The 15,164-nt window shown below is 46.7% G+C and overlaps 1 protein-coding gene across 2 annotated transcripts; it reads right to left on the reverse strand.

The window, feature by feature from the left end:
- Positions 1-1,184: 1,184 nt before the first annotated feature.
- On the reverse strand, positions 1,185-14,485 carry LOC125401872 (uncharacterized). 2 transcript variants are annotated; one of them, XM_048436348.3, is made up of 4 exons: positions 14,185-14,485; positions 9,488-9,528; positions 3,106-3,213; positions 1,185-1,882 (listed from the first exon to the last, which is right to left on the reverse strand). In XM_048436348.3, exons 2-4 carry the CDS (start codon positions 9,500-9,502, stop codon positions 1,481-1,483), a joined length of 525 nt encoding a protein of 174 aa, XP_048292305.1. In that variant the 5' UTR covers positions 9,503-9,528; positions 14,185-14,485; the 3' UTR covers positions 1,185-1,480. The 2 variants fall into 2 exon arrangements, with proteins under 2 accessions (XP_048292305.1, XP_048292304.1); XM_048436347.3 differs by lacking the exon at positions 14,185-14,485 and adding an exon at positions 9,657-9,792.
- Between the last annotated feature and the right edge of the window lie 679 nt (positions 14,486-15,164).

Raw genomic sequence — 15,164 nt, forward strand, 5'->3', positions numbered from 1 at the left:
CACCGCCTGCCTGGCTCTCCTGGTCAGTTATTAACCCCTTGGAGACTTTCACATGTCCATTTTGTTTTTGTAAATGTTCTGTTTAGCCTGGGATTCCATCAGGCTCCCAGCTTGGAGAGCTTAGGCTGATTTGAGCTCCTGACCCAACACTCCCAGTTTTACTTCAGAGTTCCTAACGTGCTGTATAGTTGGGGCAGGGTAGAAGGTGGTATCGCCCTACCCTTTCAGAAGGAATGTGAACAGCCCTACCACCATAGATCTTGCCATTAGCTATATATTGTCTATTTTGTTTCCATTGTGACCACAGTGGCTCTGATTCCTGGTGGCAGTGGTCATGTCAAGCCTAGAGGAAACAGCCATATCACAGTTTCCCACACTACTTATTCACTGGGGACGGGTGAAGGAGTTTGACGAGGCCTAAGCTGCCAAGCTAGAGGCCAGGAGGTTGAGGAGAATTCAAAGAGCTGTAGGCAGATGAGACTTGCTTTATTTGTTGGCACACAGGCCTTACACACACGCAAAGGCAAAGGGCAACAGGGCCAAGGCACACCCCTGTGATAATAATGACCCATTTACACAAAATTCACCGAAAAGTGGCATTCTGCACATTAATTACATCACTCTTTACTCTGGGGCTGTCCAGGTATCCGGGGTCAGCCTTCATTTGATTCCTGTAGTTCTGGGATATCCTAGCTCCCCTTACTCACTCCTGATATCTCCTTTGTCTCTCTAACCATACTGGCCCCGAGCTCCTGTTCCCTACAGGAATTTTTCATCAAACAAGCAGATGACATGTGCACATCTGTATTTGGGAGTCTGAGACAGGAGGATGACTTGGGCCCCAGAATTTGAAGTCAGTTTAAGTTAGACACTATGTCAAAACAAACAAACAAGCACAAGCAAGCATCTCTCCTCTAGCGTACGACACAGAAAATGGACATGCTGACTGCAGCTCCGTAGGTCTAAATGTGCTGGCCCCACAGTGAGGGATCACGGAACACCTACTATGTGCCCGAGCGCAGTACTCTATCAGGAGTCCACCACAAGGCAGTCCTGCATAGTGACCAGTGTCCCAGGGTGCACACGGTAGAGACGATGTAACCTTCCAAAGGAGGAACTTTGCAGTGGGTTCCCAGATAGACCTGCTGCCTGCCCGTCAGAGAAGATTCCAGACAAATACCTGATTCCGTTAAAGCAACTTTTATTAAGGAACACGGGACAAGAGGAACAGAACTGACATCCAGGGAACAGGTGACACAGGGGCCTGAGGGTCAAAGTAGACAAAGTAGAAGTGGTCTTGAGGACATTCTGTGCAAGATGTGAGGAGAGGGCAGGTTGGCCCTGTTACCTACGCCTGCTTGGATGTTCTTCAGTTGAGTAAGGTTTCGGGAATTCTCATAAGGCAGAGTGTAGTGGCTGACTTGGCAGAAATGACAAAGGCATGAAAATTTTCCTTCAACTGCTTTTTGGCAGAACAAACTTAACCACGGCGTCTAAAGAATTTCTTTAGCTTATTTATTAAATCCTTGATTTTGCGCCAAATCTGTTTTAGGATTCCAACTTCATCTTGGCTCTTCTGGTTGTCACAGTCATCTTGTTCCTCTTCTGTCTGGTCTGGGATCTCCTCAGCCTGGGCTAGCTTCTCCTCGGCCTGGGCTAGCTTCTCCTCGGCCTGGGCTAGCTTCTCCTCAGCCTGGGCTAGCTTCTCCTCAGCCTGGGCTAGCTTCTCCTCAATCTGGACTCTGATCATCTGGGACTGGACTTGGGTTAACTGACTTTGGGTTAGGATCGTCCTAGCCTGTCTTAGGGTCTTCTCGGCCTGGGCTAGGATCTTGTCAGCCTCAGCTCTGGTCTCCACTTCCCCAGTGATGTCAGACAGACTCTGGTAGGAAAAGATCACACGGTTTAAAGCCGGGATCTTCACTTTGGTTCCCCAAATCCTCTTCCCAGACCTCATAATCCCCTTAAATGGCACCTGCTAACTGACCAGTTAGCCTGGGATCCCTGCCCTGTCCTCAATGTGGTGTAGGATGTGGACACCTCCTTCGTTCTCCAAGGCCTTCTATGTCCCATCACCTAGCACGGCTATGAACTGAGAAGTTGGTGAGCTGTATCAGTCTGTGCATGAAGCATGGGCAAGCCTGAGAACGCAGCTTCCTCACTGAGCCGGGACAACTTTCTCCAACCAACGAACAGGAGTTGGAGCCTGAGGCTGTTGGGACGTAAACCTGAGGTCGGAGGGCAAATTCCACGTCTGGTACCTTATGCTTCTTTGTTAAATTGATTCCAGACTTTTTTGAGACTGTTCCTTTAGTGAATTGACTCTGTAGACCAGCTTGCTTAGGGCCTACGGTCACCTTCCTGCCTCAGCCTTCTGAGTTCAGGAATTACAGGAGAGAGTCAGTAAGTACCTGCTCTACATAGCAATTTTTTGCTTGTAGACAAAAGAATCCTGTCTTTCTCTTTTTCCTTTTATTTCTTTCCTTCTCTCTGTCTCTCTCTGTGTCTCTGTCTGTCTCTCTCTTCCTCTCTCTCTCTCTTTCTTTTCATGTCTGTGTGTTGAGACAGGGTCTCACAGTGTAGCTGTAGCTTGCCTGAAACTCATTGTGTAGACCAGGCTGACTTTGAGTTCACAGCCGCCTGCCTCTGCTCCCCAAGTGTTGGGATTAAAGAGACATGCCACCTCATCTGGGCTGCCAAGGCTGTTTATCAAAGCATCTGTCTAAATACAGATGTGAATGTGGTAAGATACAGAGGTGGGATCATGCTGCTAGATCCTTCTTCCTCTTGGGTGCCATGAGGGCCAGAACGTCCTCAGCACCACAGAAGAACAAGGGCTAACAGTACTCTAGACCCACTTGCAGAACAGCCTTGCCAATGTGCACCAGCTGTACCAGGGATTGTCCTTTACCTGTGGAAATAATGAGCACTCTGCCCCTTCTGTGACCTTTGCCACCCCCCAGGCCTACAGATCCCACTGCATAGAAACGTGCAATGATGAACATCACCAGATGTGCCGGCTCAGATCGCTTCCAAGACCCCGGAGTCTAGCACCCCGACCAGCAATGTTTGGAACAATCTCTGCAGCTTATCCCCAAAGATTACCTGCAGCCTCTGAGTCTCTGGATTCTCAGCCTCTGGGAAACTGTCAGAGAAACCCTGGGGTCTGTGTTGTACAGGCTGCTCCACATCTGAGGAGAGGGAAGGAGAGTCCTGTAGGAAGAGAGACTGCTCAGGGCTGATAGCTTAAGTTGCTTAGCCCAAGGTCTGACTCTCCGGCTCCTGAGCCTCCTGAGGCCACCTCACATCTGTGAGCGCCGTGGGGAGAGAGGTCAGTTTCCTGAGTACATTTCCACAGACACACAGCCCTTTCCTAGAGCCCTTACCCTACACTCTCCTCTACAAGGGGCCAGAGCTCACTGGACATGAGCGTGCACACACAGGGCTGACTTTCAGTTCGGATCTGAGTGACAGAGGGCCTGTGTTTGAGAGGAGGGCACTGCTTTCCCTGTTTGTGGAGCAGGGACATAACTCAGCCTGGCCTGTTACTCACTGTCGAACCAGGCTGGTCTTCAAAACAGAATTCCTGCCTCAGCCATGGTGCGCTGTAATTACAAGTGTGACCCACCACACTCAGATCAAGGGATAGTTTTTTTTTTAATGGTGACGTGTGACCTGGTTATTAACCCAACAGTTTATCTTCATTTCTGCTTTGTTTTGTGTTTTGAGACAAGGTTTCTTTGTCCTGGAACTCACTCTGTATCTGCCTCTCTCTGCCTCCCAAGGTCTGGGATTAAAAGTGTGCGCTACCATTGCCCAGCTACCCTCATTTCTTACCTACATTCCTCAGTGTCTCTAAGTCCCTTTTCTCAACCTCACTCAATCATGCCCCAGCCCTCCGATCTAGAATTATCCCTGTCTGCAGTCTGTCCCAAATCCAGACCTGCCTCATCATTTGTAGGACTTAAAGGAAGAAGGTTTTGGCCCTCTGCTCAGAGATGACTCAGAATGTGAGGTGGGGTGGTCCACATGGCGACCATGGCTGCTTGACAAAGGCCACTTTGACAGTGCATCACAATTCTCCAACATTCATTCACTTTCATCTTTACTGATTCTCACTATGCGTTATGGGAGTTCCCTTATGCCTTTTCCTTTGTAAAAGTGTGTTTGGGCTTTGAAGGATGAAGATGTATAAAATGAGCTGGGCAGTGGTGGCACATGCCTTTAATCCCAGCACTCGGGAGGCAGAGGAAAGCGGATCTCTGTGAGTTTGAGGCCACCCTGGGTCTACAAGAGCTAGTTCCAGGACAGGCTCTAAAGCTACAGAGAAACCCTGTCTCGAAAAACTGAAGGGGAAAAAAAAGATGTATAATATGATAGCCCTCTCTAAACAAAATAATTATCTGGAAAAGAATCCCCTCTACTGTAGAACCAATGCAGTGCCCAGCCGTGACAAGGTCAACAGAGGCCTCAGTTTCAGATTACCTGTGTAATGATTGTCCTGTCTCTTTAAGAGACAAGCCACCCCACCCCCCCCCTCTGCTGAGACAGGCTGATCTTCAGCTTCTGGCCTGAGTTCCTTCTCTTTCCATCTCCCTCTTGGAGAGGCAGCTTCTGTCTCTCCTCTCTCTCTCTCTCTCTCTCTCTCTCTCTCTCTCTCTCTCTCTCTCTCTGCCTCTCTGTTCTTCTCCTCTTCTCCCCTCCCTTTCATAACCACTAAATAAATACCCAACCTCACTCTGCATGTTGTGCCTATTCATCTGTCTCTTGCCCGCCGCCACTGTGTGGTTCCCTACCCTGGACCAGCCACCTTCAGCGACCTGCAGCATGGTCTCATATGCAGTCCCTGCCTAGGATTGGCTGCTCTCGGGACCTGCTGCCCCCTGCCTGTCACCACATGGCCCGCTGCTTGCCACCGCTGGGGATCCTGCAGCATTTTTAATAATCCACTACTTTGGTGCCGTGACTTGAATAGGCTCTCCTGCCCTGAGTTCCTCTCCCAGGGTCAGAATCCTGAACCAGGTATTTTTTTCCATAACCACATATTCCATATGCCTGAGTGAGATTTCTACAGCATGATTTCTACTCATACCATTGGCTTCAGTTGGTGAGTTTCCCCATTCTGGTCAGCTTAACCGTTTCTCTGAACCAGAGGAATTGACCGTTGTTCTCCAACAATCCTCTGGTGTTCCTAGAAATGGGGGGACTGCTCCCAACCATGGTCTTCAAAGCTAAGGTTGTGCCCTTTGCTGACATTCATCTGGATTGCTTTCCTAGTTGAAATTGTGTTTGGAAAGGCCCAGGGTCAATCCACCCATGACTGGGGGGCCCAGGGTACCTTCTTTCTCTCTCTTTTTTTTATTTCTTTTCTTTTTTTTCCCCCTCGCTGTAAAAGGCCGCTTGGAGCCCGACCGGATCCAGTCAGGCTGTAGCACCCCACCTGGGGGTCAGGGGACTCCCTCCCACAGGTTTTGCAATGTTCATGCCGATTTGTACCCCACCTATGGGGGAGACGTCCCATTATAGGCCTTGTGGTGGTGTTGTTTCATGGGTTTCCACAATTTTAGCCTTGGGTAGCAAGCCATCCATGTTTGTCCCCCTGAGGTGGAAGCCTTAATGCCCTACTTCTTCAGCTCTCACCCTCACTCCGCCAGTGTCCCTCCAGCTCCACTTTCTTGGGAACTTTCTAACTATTGTCAGCACACAGGCAAATGGACCCTACCATGGCTACTGCTACCAACAAAATTGGATCCACGAGGTAGCTTTTTTTCAATTCCAGTCTTTTGTTCCCCTCTGAGGCGTGTGGCACGGTGGCGTGTGGCATGGCAGCTTGTGGCATGGTGGCTCAGCGACAGTGCAGATTACGCCTCTAGGTCTCCCTTATTATTAACCCTGAAGCTCAAAAATTGTGACTTTTCCATCTCTTATTAAGTTTAAAATCTTTGCAACTCAAAAATTGTGGCTTTTCCATACAACATGTGACTGCTGCCATTTTGACTGAAGTCAGGTGACTTCACCGCCATCTTGGTTGAGAGCCAGGTCAGGTGACCAAGTTCCGCCATCTTTACTGAGGTATTCCCTGTCTGATTCACCAGTGTTAACTCTGTTGAATGGGTGCCCTTACTGTCATCTTAACTGAGAGCCAGGTCAGGTGATCAAGTTCTCCCATCTTTTCTGAAGTATACCTTGCCTTGTCCCCCAGTTTACTTATGTTTATTTCTCTAAATTCCTCTTGCTGACTCTGTTGCATGTGTGTTTTGCGCAGTGGCATGCCTTTGGTAGGGCCCACCAAGAGTATCTACTTTGTCCAATTCCTGTTCACTCTCTGTATGTATGTTCATACATGTAATTTAAATGCACCCATGCTTAATGTTATAATTGTTCATTGCATCTCATTTTAGACTACAAAAACACTGTCTCATGTTTTAAACTGGTAAGTACTTTCAAGTCCCTTACAAAAATACTTTATATTTAATCCAACCCTCATTTAAAATATATTATCTGTTCTCTACTATTGTCAGTTCTGCCGTTAACCTTCTACTGCAAGCAGTTTTTTCTTCTTTCTATCTTTTTACAAGTATAAATCTTACCTGTTAAGGTGAGAGCCAGTGCAGTCAAGCTTGGACCCAGCTCTCCAGGCAGATTCTATACCGTAGCTGTACCTGATAAACAACCCTCAACTGCTCAGAGATCTGGGGAATATGGCACTTAAATATTTAATTATTAAAAAAACTTTTTATAGGGGGCTGGAGAGATGACTCAGAGGTTAAGAGCACTGGCTGCTCTTCCAGAGGTCCTGAGTTCAATTCCCAGCAACCACATGGTGGCTCACAGCCATCTGTAATGAGATCTGGTGCCCTCTTCTGGCCTGCAAGCATACATGGAGGCAGAATGTTGTATACATAATAAATAAATAAATCTTTAAAAAAACAAAAACAAAAAAAACCCCAAAACTTTTCATAACAAAAAAAGACAGGTTGGTTCCTAGCAGCAGCACTCTATTTTCTCCAAAAAAGACAAAAGACAAATGGATACACAACAACGTCCATCTGCAATTCGCTGCAACTGCTAAGCGCTGACCATCAGGCACAACCGCCTTTCATCTAAACTAAAGATCTCCAGACGTGGACAGAATCACTGGAATTGGCAGCCTAGCTGCTCAGATCAAGGTAGGCTTGTTTTCCTACAGATTTCTTAGCCCACAGGATCTTCTGGAGCCTGTCAGGCCCCGCGCTAAACAGCAGAAGACAAATACGACCCTCAGTGACCATGGAGGACCCTGAAGAGTAGCTCTAGGTGCCAACCAAGTAAGTTCTCTGTTGTTTTTTAAATCAGCAACTCAAGTAAAGTTTTGTCCTTCCCAAAGATCTCTGATGCAGTTTGACAGCTGAGAGGTTTTGTCAGTTTAAAAGGACAGCCTCACCAAACAAATTTCAGATCATATTTCTCTCTCATGCTGCCTTCCATAGTCTTAAAAATTCTTTTCATTGTACAAAAATATCTGTCACAGTCATTCTGACATAAATATGCTACTGGTTATACAAACCCAAAGAATTCTTGTAAGTTCCAGGGAGCCAAATTGAAGGATCCACTTAAACAAGGCAGATACATCTTTTAGGACCCTCAATTCCTTAATTTAACTTTGTCCTCTCTTCTGCCAATACCTGAAACACCAGATAAGAGCAAAGAGACCAGCTATGCCAGGATGTGGCCAGCACCCAGCCTTCTCAGGTTCCACCCAAAGACAATGCCCACAAATATCAGGGAGAAGTCTTGGGATTCCGCTGCACCAATTCCTTTAACCTGTGGTGCCTAAACTCCTGCCTTTTTATTATAAAAAAGAGATGGGAATGTAATGATTGTCCTGTCTCTTTAAGAGACAAGCCACGCCCATTCCCCCCCCCCTCTGCTTTGACAGGCTGATTTTCAGCTTCCAGCCTGAGTTCTCTGTCTTTTCTGTCTCCCTCTCAGAGAGGCAGCTTCTGTCTCTCCCTCTCCCTCCCTCTCTCTCTCTTCTCTGTCTCTCTCTCTCTCTCTGCTCTTCTCTCCTTTTTCCTTCCCCTCCATAACCCACTTAATAAATATCCAACCTCACTCTGCATGGCATGCCTATCCATGTCTCCACGGCTTGGGGACCTGCAGCTGTCCCTGCCTGGGACTGGCTGCTTTCAGAGCCTGCTGCTTGCTACCACATGGCCCACTGCCACCGCTTGGGGACCTGCAGCATTTCTGCTGCCTGCTGCCACTGGGGATCCTGCAGCATTTTTAATAATCCATTACAACCTGGTTGCAAGAAATACCACAAACTGAGACCACCCAGGAACCGCCCAGGAATGGACCATATCTAACGTTCCAAAGGAAATTGCTAACATTCCAACCATTGTAGATAGGATCACCCAAAGTCCCTTTGCCCACCTATTCCTTTTCACCCCTAGATAAATGTCAGCCAATCAGGGGGTCCTGAACCTTAGAAATCCCTCACCCAAACCTCTTCTATGATAACAAACAAACAAACAAACAAAAAACACGGCAACTGAGCTTGAGGCTCTCTGATGCCAAAGCCTTGGACACGCAGAGAGTACAAGTCCAAACTTGAATAAAGACTCTTTACTTTTACATATGGGATTTTGTCTCTGTGGTGGTCTTTTGGGGGTCCTCGCAATCTGGGCATTACAACCAAACAGTGTGATAACTCTGTCTACTCCCATACAAGTTAATACTGAGCAGCTAGAAAATTTAGATAAATAACTTTTGCTTGATAAATGAGGTGTATTTGATAGTCAAGATTTATAAACTCCTAAAGTCCACTTGAGTTCACAGAAAAATTTGTCTGGCCTCGGCTTTGGTCACTTTTAAGCTTTAGGAATCTGGAAAGACTGCGCCACACAGAAGCGACAATGTTCTTTAATATCATGTCTGATCTCCCAAGAACGTCCTTTCTTCCAAGGCCAGGCACTTCAACAAAAAGCCCCATTCTCTCAGGGGCTTGAAGAAAGTTCCTGCTTAGCATTCCTATCTCTGGCTATAATAGGAACTTGTGACCCTCCATTAACATATGACTGGTGCCTCTTAATTTGTCAAGATCAATGTTTGGAGTTCTTGATCCCTTTCAAGGCACACCCCAGTTCACATGCCTCCTTCTCCCATTTAATTCTATTTTATAAGATTAAATTATACTCTACAGTTATAGGATATAAAAGGTGTAGTCTTTTTTTCAATAAATATGCAGGCAGTCATTCCAATTCACCCTCAGATCTTGTCAATCTCCTCCTTTCTCCCCAGCCAACTCCACACATCCTCCTTGGGACCAGAACACCCACCAAAGCTGGGCTCCAGCAGCTAGGACAGGGCAGTGACAGCAGAGCTGTCACCAGGTGAGCAGGACATCTGGAGAGACTCATTAGTCTCCTGACTAAAGGGTGGGTTTTGTCCAAGGAGAACTGAGGGAGAGCTCCCAGGACCCAGCCCACTACCTCCTCTCACTCACCTTGGTGCCACCCATAGCTCAGCAAGGTTCAGGGTTGAAGACTGTTTGGAAGGAACAGAGGAGGGGGAAAATTCATTAGATAACGTCCAGGACACTAGCCCAGAGAGTCATGGGCATGGGCCTCAGGAATGGAGGCCCAACTCCCTCTAGTAGGATATCTGCTACTGACCTTGTCCCCAGGGTTCTGAGCTCTACTAAGATTGTCACCTTTCCCTTCTTGTCCTCCCAGCACGAAGGGTAGCTGATGTCTGAAGGAAGGAAGACCCTGGCTGTTCTGACTCCAGAGAAGGAAGGAAGGAAAGGTGGAGCTTCCCTGGGTGGGAAATTCCCTCAGAGGAGAAAAACTGGAAAGAAAAGGGAAAGAGAAACAGACAGAGGCACACTGAAGCAGACTGAAGGCCAGAGAGGCACCTTGACCCACTCCAGATGCCAGAAAACCGAGTCAGAGCACAGCGGCTCACCCCTCTTCAGTGCAGCAGGGTTAGATGGGGATATAGCTCAATACAGACTGCTTTCTTTAGTGTGGGCCACATAGTGGGCTGACTCCATGCTGAAAAAAAAACAAGAAAAAGTCCTGACTTGGAGGAGGAGGTGGAAAATGCCGGTGTGGATGAGGACCACAGCCAGGTGTGTGGGTCAGAGGGAAAACCTAACCAGGCATGTGCAGGGCACTGCACCCTTCTAGAACCCTGACAAGCTCTTGCTGCAGCTGATGGATGAGGAGAGGAGGCAGAACCTGTCAGGCACCGGAGTAGACCTTTGGGGCTAGAGGTCTGGGAGGCTGTCTTAGTTAGGGTTTCTATTGCTGTGAAGAGATACCATGACCATGGCAACTTTTTCTTGTTTTTCTTTGTTTGTTTCTTTGTTTGTTTTTGTTTTTCGAGACAGGGCTTTTCTATAGCTTTTGGAGCCTGTTCTGGAGCTAGCTTTTGTAGACCAGGCTGGCCTCTAATTTACAAGGATTCACCTGCCTCTGCCTCCCAAGTACTGGAATTAAAGGTGCGTACCACCACCACCTGGCGACCATGGCAACTCTTATAAAGGACAACATTTATTTGGAACTGGCTCACTTGCAGCTCAGAGGTTCAGTCCATTATCATGGCAGGGAGCATGGCAACTTGTAGGCAGACATGATGCTGGCAAAGTAGCTGAGAGTCCTACATCTTGCAGGCAACAGGAAATGGTCTGAGTGTCACACTGAGGGAAGCTTGAGCAAAAGAGACTCAAAGCACACTCCCACAGTGACACACTTCCTCCAACAAGGTCATACCAACTCCAACAAAGCCACACTTCCTAATAGTGCCACTCCCTATGACGTTACGGGGACAATTGTGTTGTGGGATAATGTTTTCGTACACTGTAAAGATTTGTCACTCAGTTTAATAAAATACTGATTGGCCAGTATCCAGGCATGAAGTATAGGTGGGGCAACCAGACTAGGAGAATTCTGCAAAGAGGAAAGGCAGAGAGACACAGTTGTCATCGAAAAGCAGAGGAAGCAAGATGAGAATACCTCACTGAAAAAAGGTACTAAGCCACATGGCTAAACATAGACAAAAATTATGGGTTAATTTAAGTTGTAAAAACTAGTTAATAATAAGCCTGAGCTAATAGGCCAAACAGTTTACAAATTATATAAGCCTCTGTGTGTTTCTTTGGGACTGAGTGGCTGTGGGATGGATACACACACACACACACACAGAGAGAGAGAGAGAGAGAGAGAGAGAGAGAGAGAGAGAAACTTCCGTCTCCATAATTGCATTCAAACTCTCACAGAGGTGGAAGCAGTAGTCACAGCAATGCCATTCAGTAGAAACAGAATGGCCCTGAAGAGGACTGAAGGCAGCCTGGGCTCTCTCCTCACCTAAGTAGGTTCTCCTGCCCCTTTTCTGCCATGGCCAGAATTCTGAGGTTCTTTTCTGAAATCTGGACAGTCCTTCACTACTCCAATGATTGGCCTCACATGACCAGCTCTTTTTCATGCCCCAGTTTTGGACCAAAGATTCTCCCATATCTGCTCAGGCATCACATGACCTTCTGTGTTATTCCCCCAGGCGGATGGACTAATCTAACACCAGACTATTGACTGGAATTCATCCTCTGGAGGACCAGCAGTCTACAGACACAGTCTGACATCCAGGTGTGACTAACACAGGTTCCTCTGAGTGCCCAGACAAAAAGGGCTGTTCCTGGCTTCTCTCTCATTGTGAGGACAATGTCAGGTTCACAGGGTACACTCTGTGCAGAGAGAACATGCCAGATCTCCCCAGTTTCCCTGGTTACAGGATCTTCCTTGTCATAGGATCATTTCTCCTGGTGGTGAGCGTGGGGAGCAGAGGAAGCCCTGAATGTGAGATCCTGAGTGAATGTGTGTTGTGTTCACAACCATGACAAAGACCAAGACCTCAGTGCAGTTCCCATGTCGGACAGGCTTGAAGTTGACAAAGCTTCCTTTTCTCTGGTCCAAAAGTGCTTAAAAAATGGTTGATGGGCTTGCACAAACCCTAGCACTGCAGCTTCTTCCTCCCACGGATGTCTCCTGCCTCAGACTGCTGCCCTACAGAGACCTCATACTGAGCTTAGCCAGCCCCTCCCCTGTACAGCACATTAGAAACCTGCTGAGGTTTCGATTTGGTGATACTAGGTGCCAAAGATGAATTTTATGGTTTATGTTTGAGAAGGTAAAATATACACTGCATGTTTTGTAGGTGTAGGTTTTTTTTTTTAGGTTTATTCCTTTATGTTTATAGTCAGGATTTTTAGGGGATATTCCTCGATCAATTACTCTGGAATGAATCTACAGCCTCTCATTTTCTGTGGCAATAAAATCTCAACCTCTTCTGCAAAGCAATACAGATTTTTACTCTAAATTTTGAAGTCAAGATTTTTTGTTTGTTTTTTGTTTTGTTTTGTTTTTTGAGACAGGGTTTCTCTGTGTAACAGCCCTGGCTGTCCTAGAACTAGCTCTTGTAAACCAGACTGGCCTTGAATTTACAAAGATATGCTAGTCTCTGTCTCCCGAGTGCTGGGATTAAAGTCATGTGCCATCCACCACCACCTGGCCAAGATATTTTTAAAATATATAAATTGGTTTAATTTGGCAGTTTTTATAATCCAGTTTCTCTTAGCAGCCAAAAAGAAATTTTTTTTTCTAGTCTTGGTTTTTCAAACCAGGGTTTCTCTGTGTAGCTTTGGAGACTGTCATGTTGTTCTGGAAATCACCCTATAGACCAGGCTGGCCTAGAACTCACAGAGATCTGCCTACCTCTGCCTCCTGAGTGCTGGGATTAAAGGTGTGTGCCATCACTGCCTGGTGCAGCCAAAAATTTTAAAGAGAACATAATAACATACAGGATGCAGACTCTGCTTATTTTACATCTGTCTTCTTATAAATATCACTTTGCTCACTTTTCAATGACTTTATTATTTTAAAACTATATTTTTAGAGACATACATGGACCTAATCTACATGGGAAGAGAAAATGACAAGATCTCCTGGGTAAAATGGGAACATGGGGACCTTGGGAGAGGGAGGAAGGGGAAAGGGAGGAGGCAGGGAGGGGAGCAGAGAAAAATGTAGAGCTCAATTAAAAAAATCAATTAAGGGGATGGAGAGATGGCTCAGCAGTTAAGAGCATTGCCTCCTCTTCCAAAGGTCCTGAGTTCAATTCCCAGCATCCACATGGTGGCTCACAACCATCTGTAATGAGGTCTTGTGCCCTCTTCTGGCCTGCAGGCATATACACAGACAGAATATTGTATACATAATAAATAAATAAATATTTTAAAAAATCAATTTTAAAAGATTCTTAAAAAAGACTATATTTTTTTATGAGTGTCTATACCCTTTTCTTTTCTCTCCCAAGCCTTTATACATTGTTAAACACACAGTAACCCATTTAGAGGCTTTTTTCATCTGGATCTGTCTTTACTGTGTATCTGTAATCTTTTTCTGACTGCATGAGCCTTTATACTGCTCAGCAGTGTGGCTAGGACCTCTGCCTCAGCTTTGGCAGCTGGCTCCAACTGCGTGGTCCCCTGAGAGGCAGAGCTTCACGGCGAAGGTACTGGCTAAAGCAACGTTTATTGTACCAACCCTGGTGAGATTTTGGGTTCATGCTACCACTGAGTAGTGTGCCACGCGCTGCTCATAAACTCCAAACAAATGTTTAGTAGCAAGGCCTCCAGAAAGAACTCAAAGCTCCAGCAGTAGGACAGGAGATAGCCAGACAAGGTTTTCCCTTGGCCCTCTTACCATACCCTACCTGTGATGGCAGCACCCCAGCCTGGGGGCTTTTTGTACACATGTCACATCCTGTCTACAAAACTTCTTTTTAGATTAGAAGGTAATTTTGGGTTGTCAACTTGACTGAATCTGGAATCAACTACAGCACAATCTGACTACACCTATTGTGTGTGTGTGAATATGTGTGCGTGTGGTTTTTTGAGACAGTGTTTCTCTGTAGCTTTAAAGCCTGCCCTGGAACTGGCTCTTATAGACCAGGCTGGCCTCAAACTCACAGAGATCCACCTGCCTACCTGCCTCTGCCTCCTGAGTGAGTGCTAGGATTAAAGGCATGTACCACCACTGTCCAGCCTGACAGGAACGCCTGTGTAGGACTTGATCAGATTATTTGAAGTTTGAAGACCCTCCCTAGATAGGGGTATCAATTTCTGGTATGGGAAGAAAGACTTGCCTATGGCTTGCTTTCATGTTTGTTGGCAAATTCAGCTCTGGTTGCTGCCACTGCTGTGTTCCTCTGCTGATAGAATCAGGTTCCATGGCATTCTAACGAAGACTGTACGGGCAGCTCCTTGGAGATTTTTTAGGTCTTTACAGTCAGATGGGAACTGCTGAGCTACCCAGTCTCATGAACTCAGGGTTTCTCAGCCTCTCTAGTGTGAGACAGCCAGAAAATCCTTTTTTTTAGTATACATTCACCCTATCCATTCTGTTCCACTATAGAATGCTGAACAAGAAGGCCTGCAACTAGTCTGAGTCCCACACATTTGCTTAGGGGCAAGGGCGGGCCCACCATTGCGTCATAATCCAACCTTACTTTGTCCTTGGTCAAGGCCTGGAATTTCCTGTTGCCTACAGCGTCAAGTGTTTTTGAGTCTTCTACCTTGTAAGTGCTGCAGTGCTGATGGAAAGGTATCCTGGCCGTCGGGAACCAAGGAATAACCGCAAGTCACTGTACACAGCGGCACACAGCTCCGCTGCAGGGGAGGTTTTCCCAACGGAAGTGTAACGATTCTGTTTTAAGTACCAGTGTAACAATTCTGCCCCACTAAAGTAAGGTTTCCCCAGGGAAAGGGTTACGGTTCTACTTCACTCCCAAAAGTTGTTACAGCTGGGCTCCCTGCCCTCTGTGGAACACAACAAACCTCACTCAAGACGTTTACTGGGAAGTAAGAATCCAGAAGTTCGGTTGCCTTGGGAAAGAAACAACAGCAAATGGAACAGGGTACAGGCCTTATATAGGATTTCTTGGGAGTGGGCGGAGGTGTAGCTCTCCAAGGTGGCTTGGGATTGGTGGACTTTTGTAGCCTGACTCTGAGACGAGCTCAGGGATTGGTGGGATTTCAAGCCCTGATCCTGGGATCAAGTCAGGGGCAGGGTGTTTTTCCTTGGCCCTTTTACTGTACACTGCCACTCTGTGAGCACCGTAATGAA

The sequence above is a fragment of the Myodes glareolus genome, chromosome 9 (assembly GCF_982192425.1).
Source record: "Myodes glareolus chromosome 9, mMyoGla1.1, whole genome shotgun sequence".
Taxonomy (NCBI): domain Eukaryota; kingdom Metazoa; phylum Chordata; class Mammalia; order Rodentia; family Cricetidae; genus Myodes; species Myodes glareolus.

Excerpts from the sequence above, each read along its gene's own strand:
- LOC125401872 (XM_048436348.3), bottom strand. Across the intron at positions 1,883-3,105 it reads CAGAGACTCAGAGGCTGCAG|AGTCTGTCTGACATCACTGG; the intron begins GTAATCTTTGGG and ends TTTTCCTACCAG.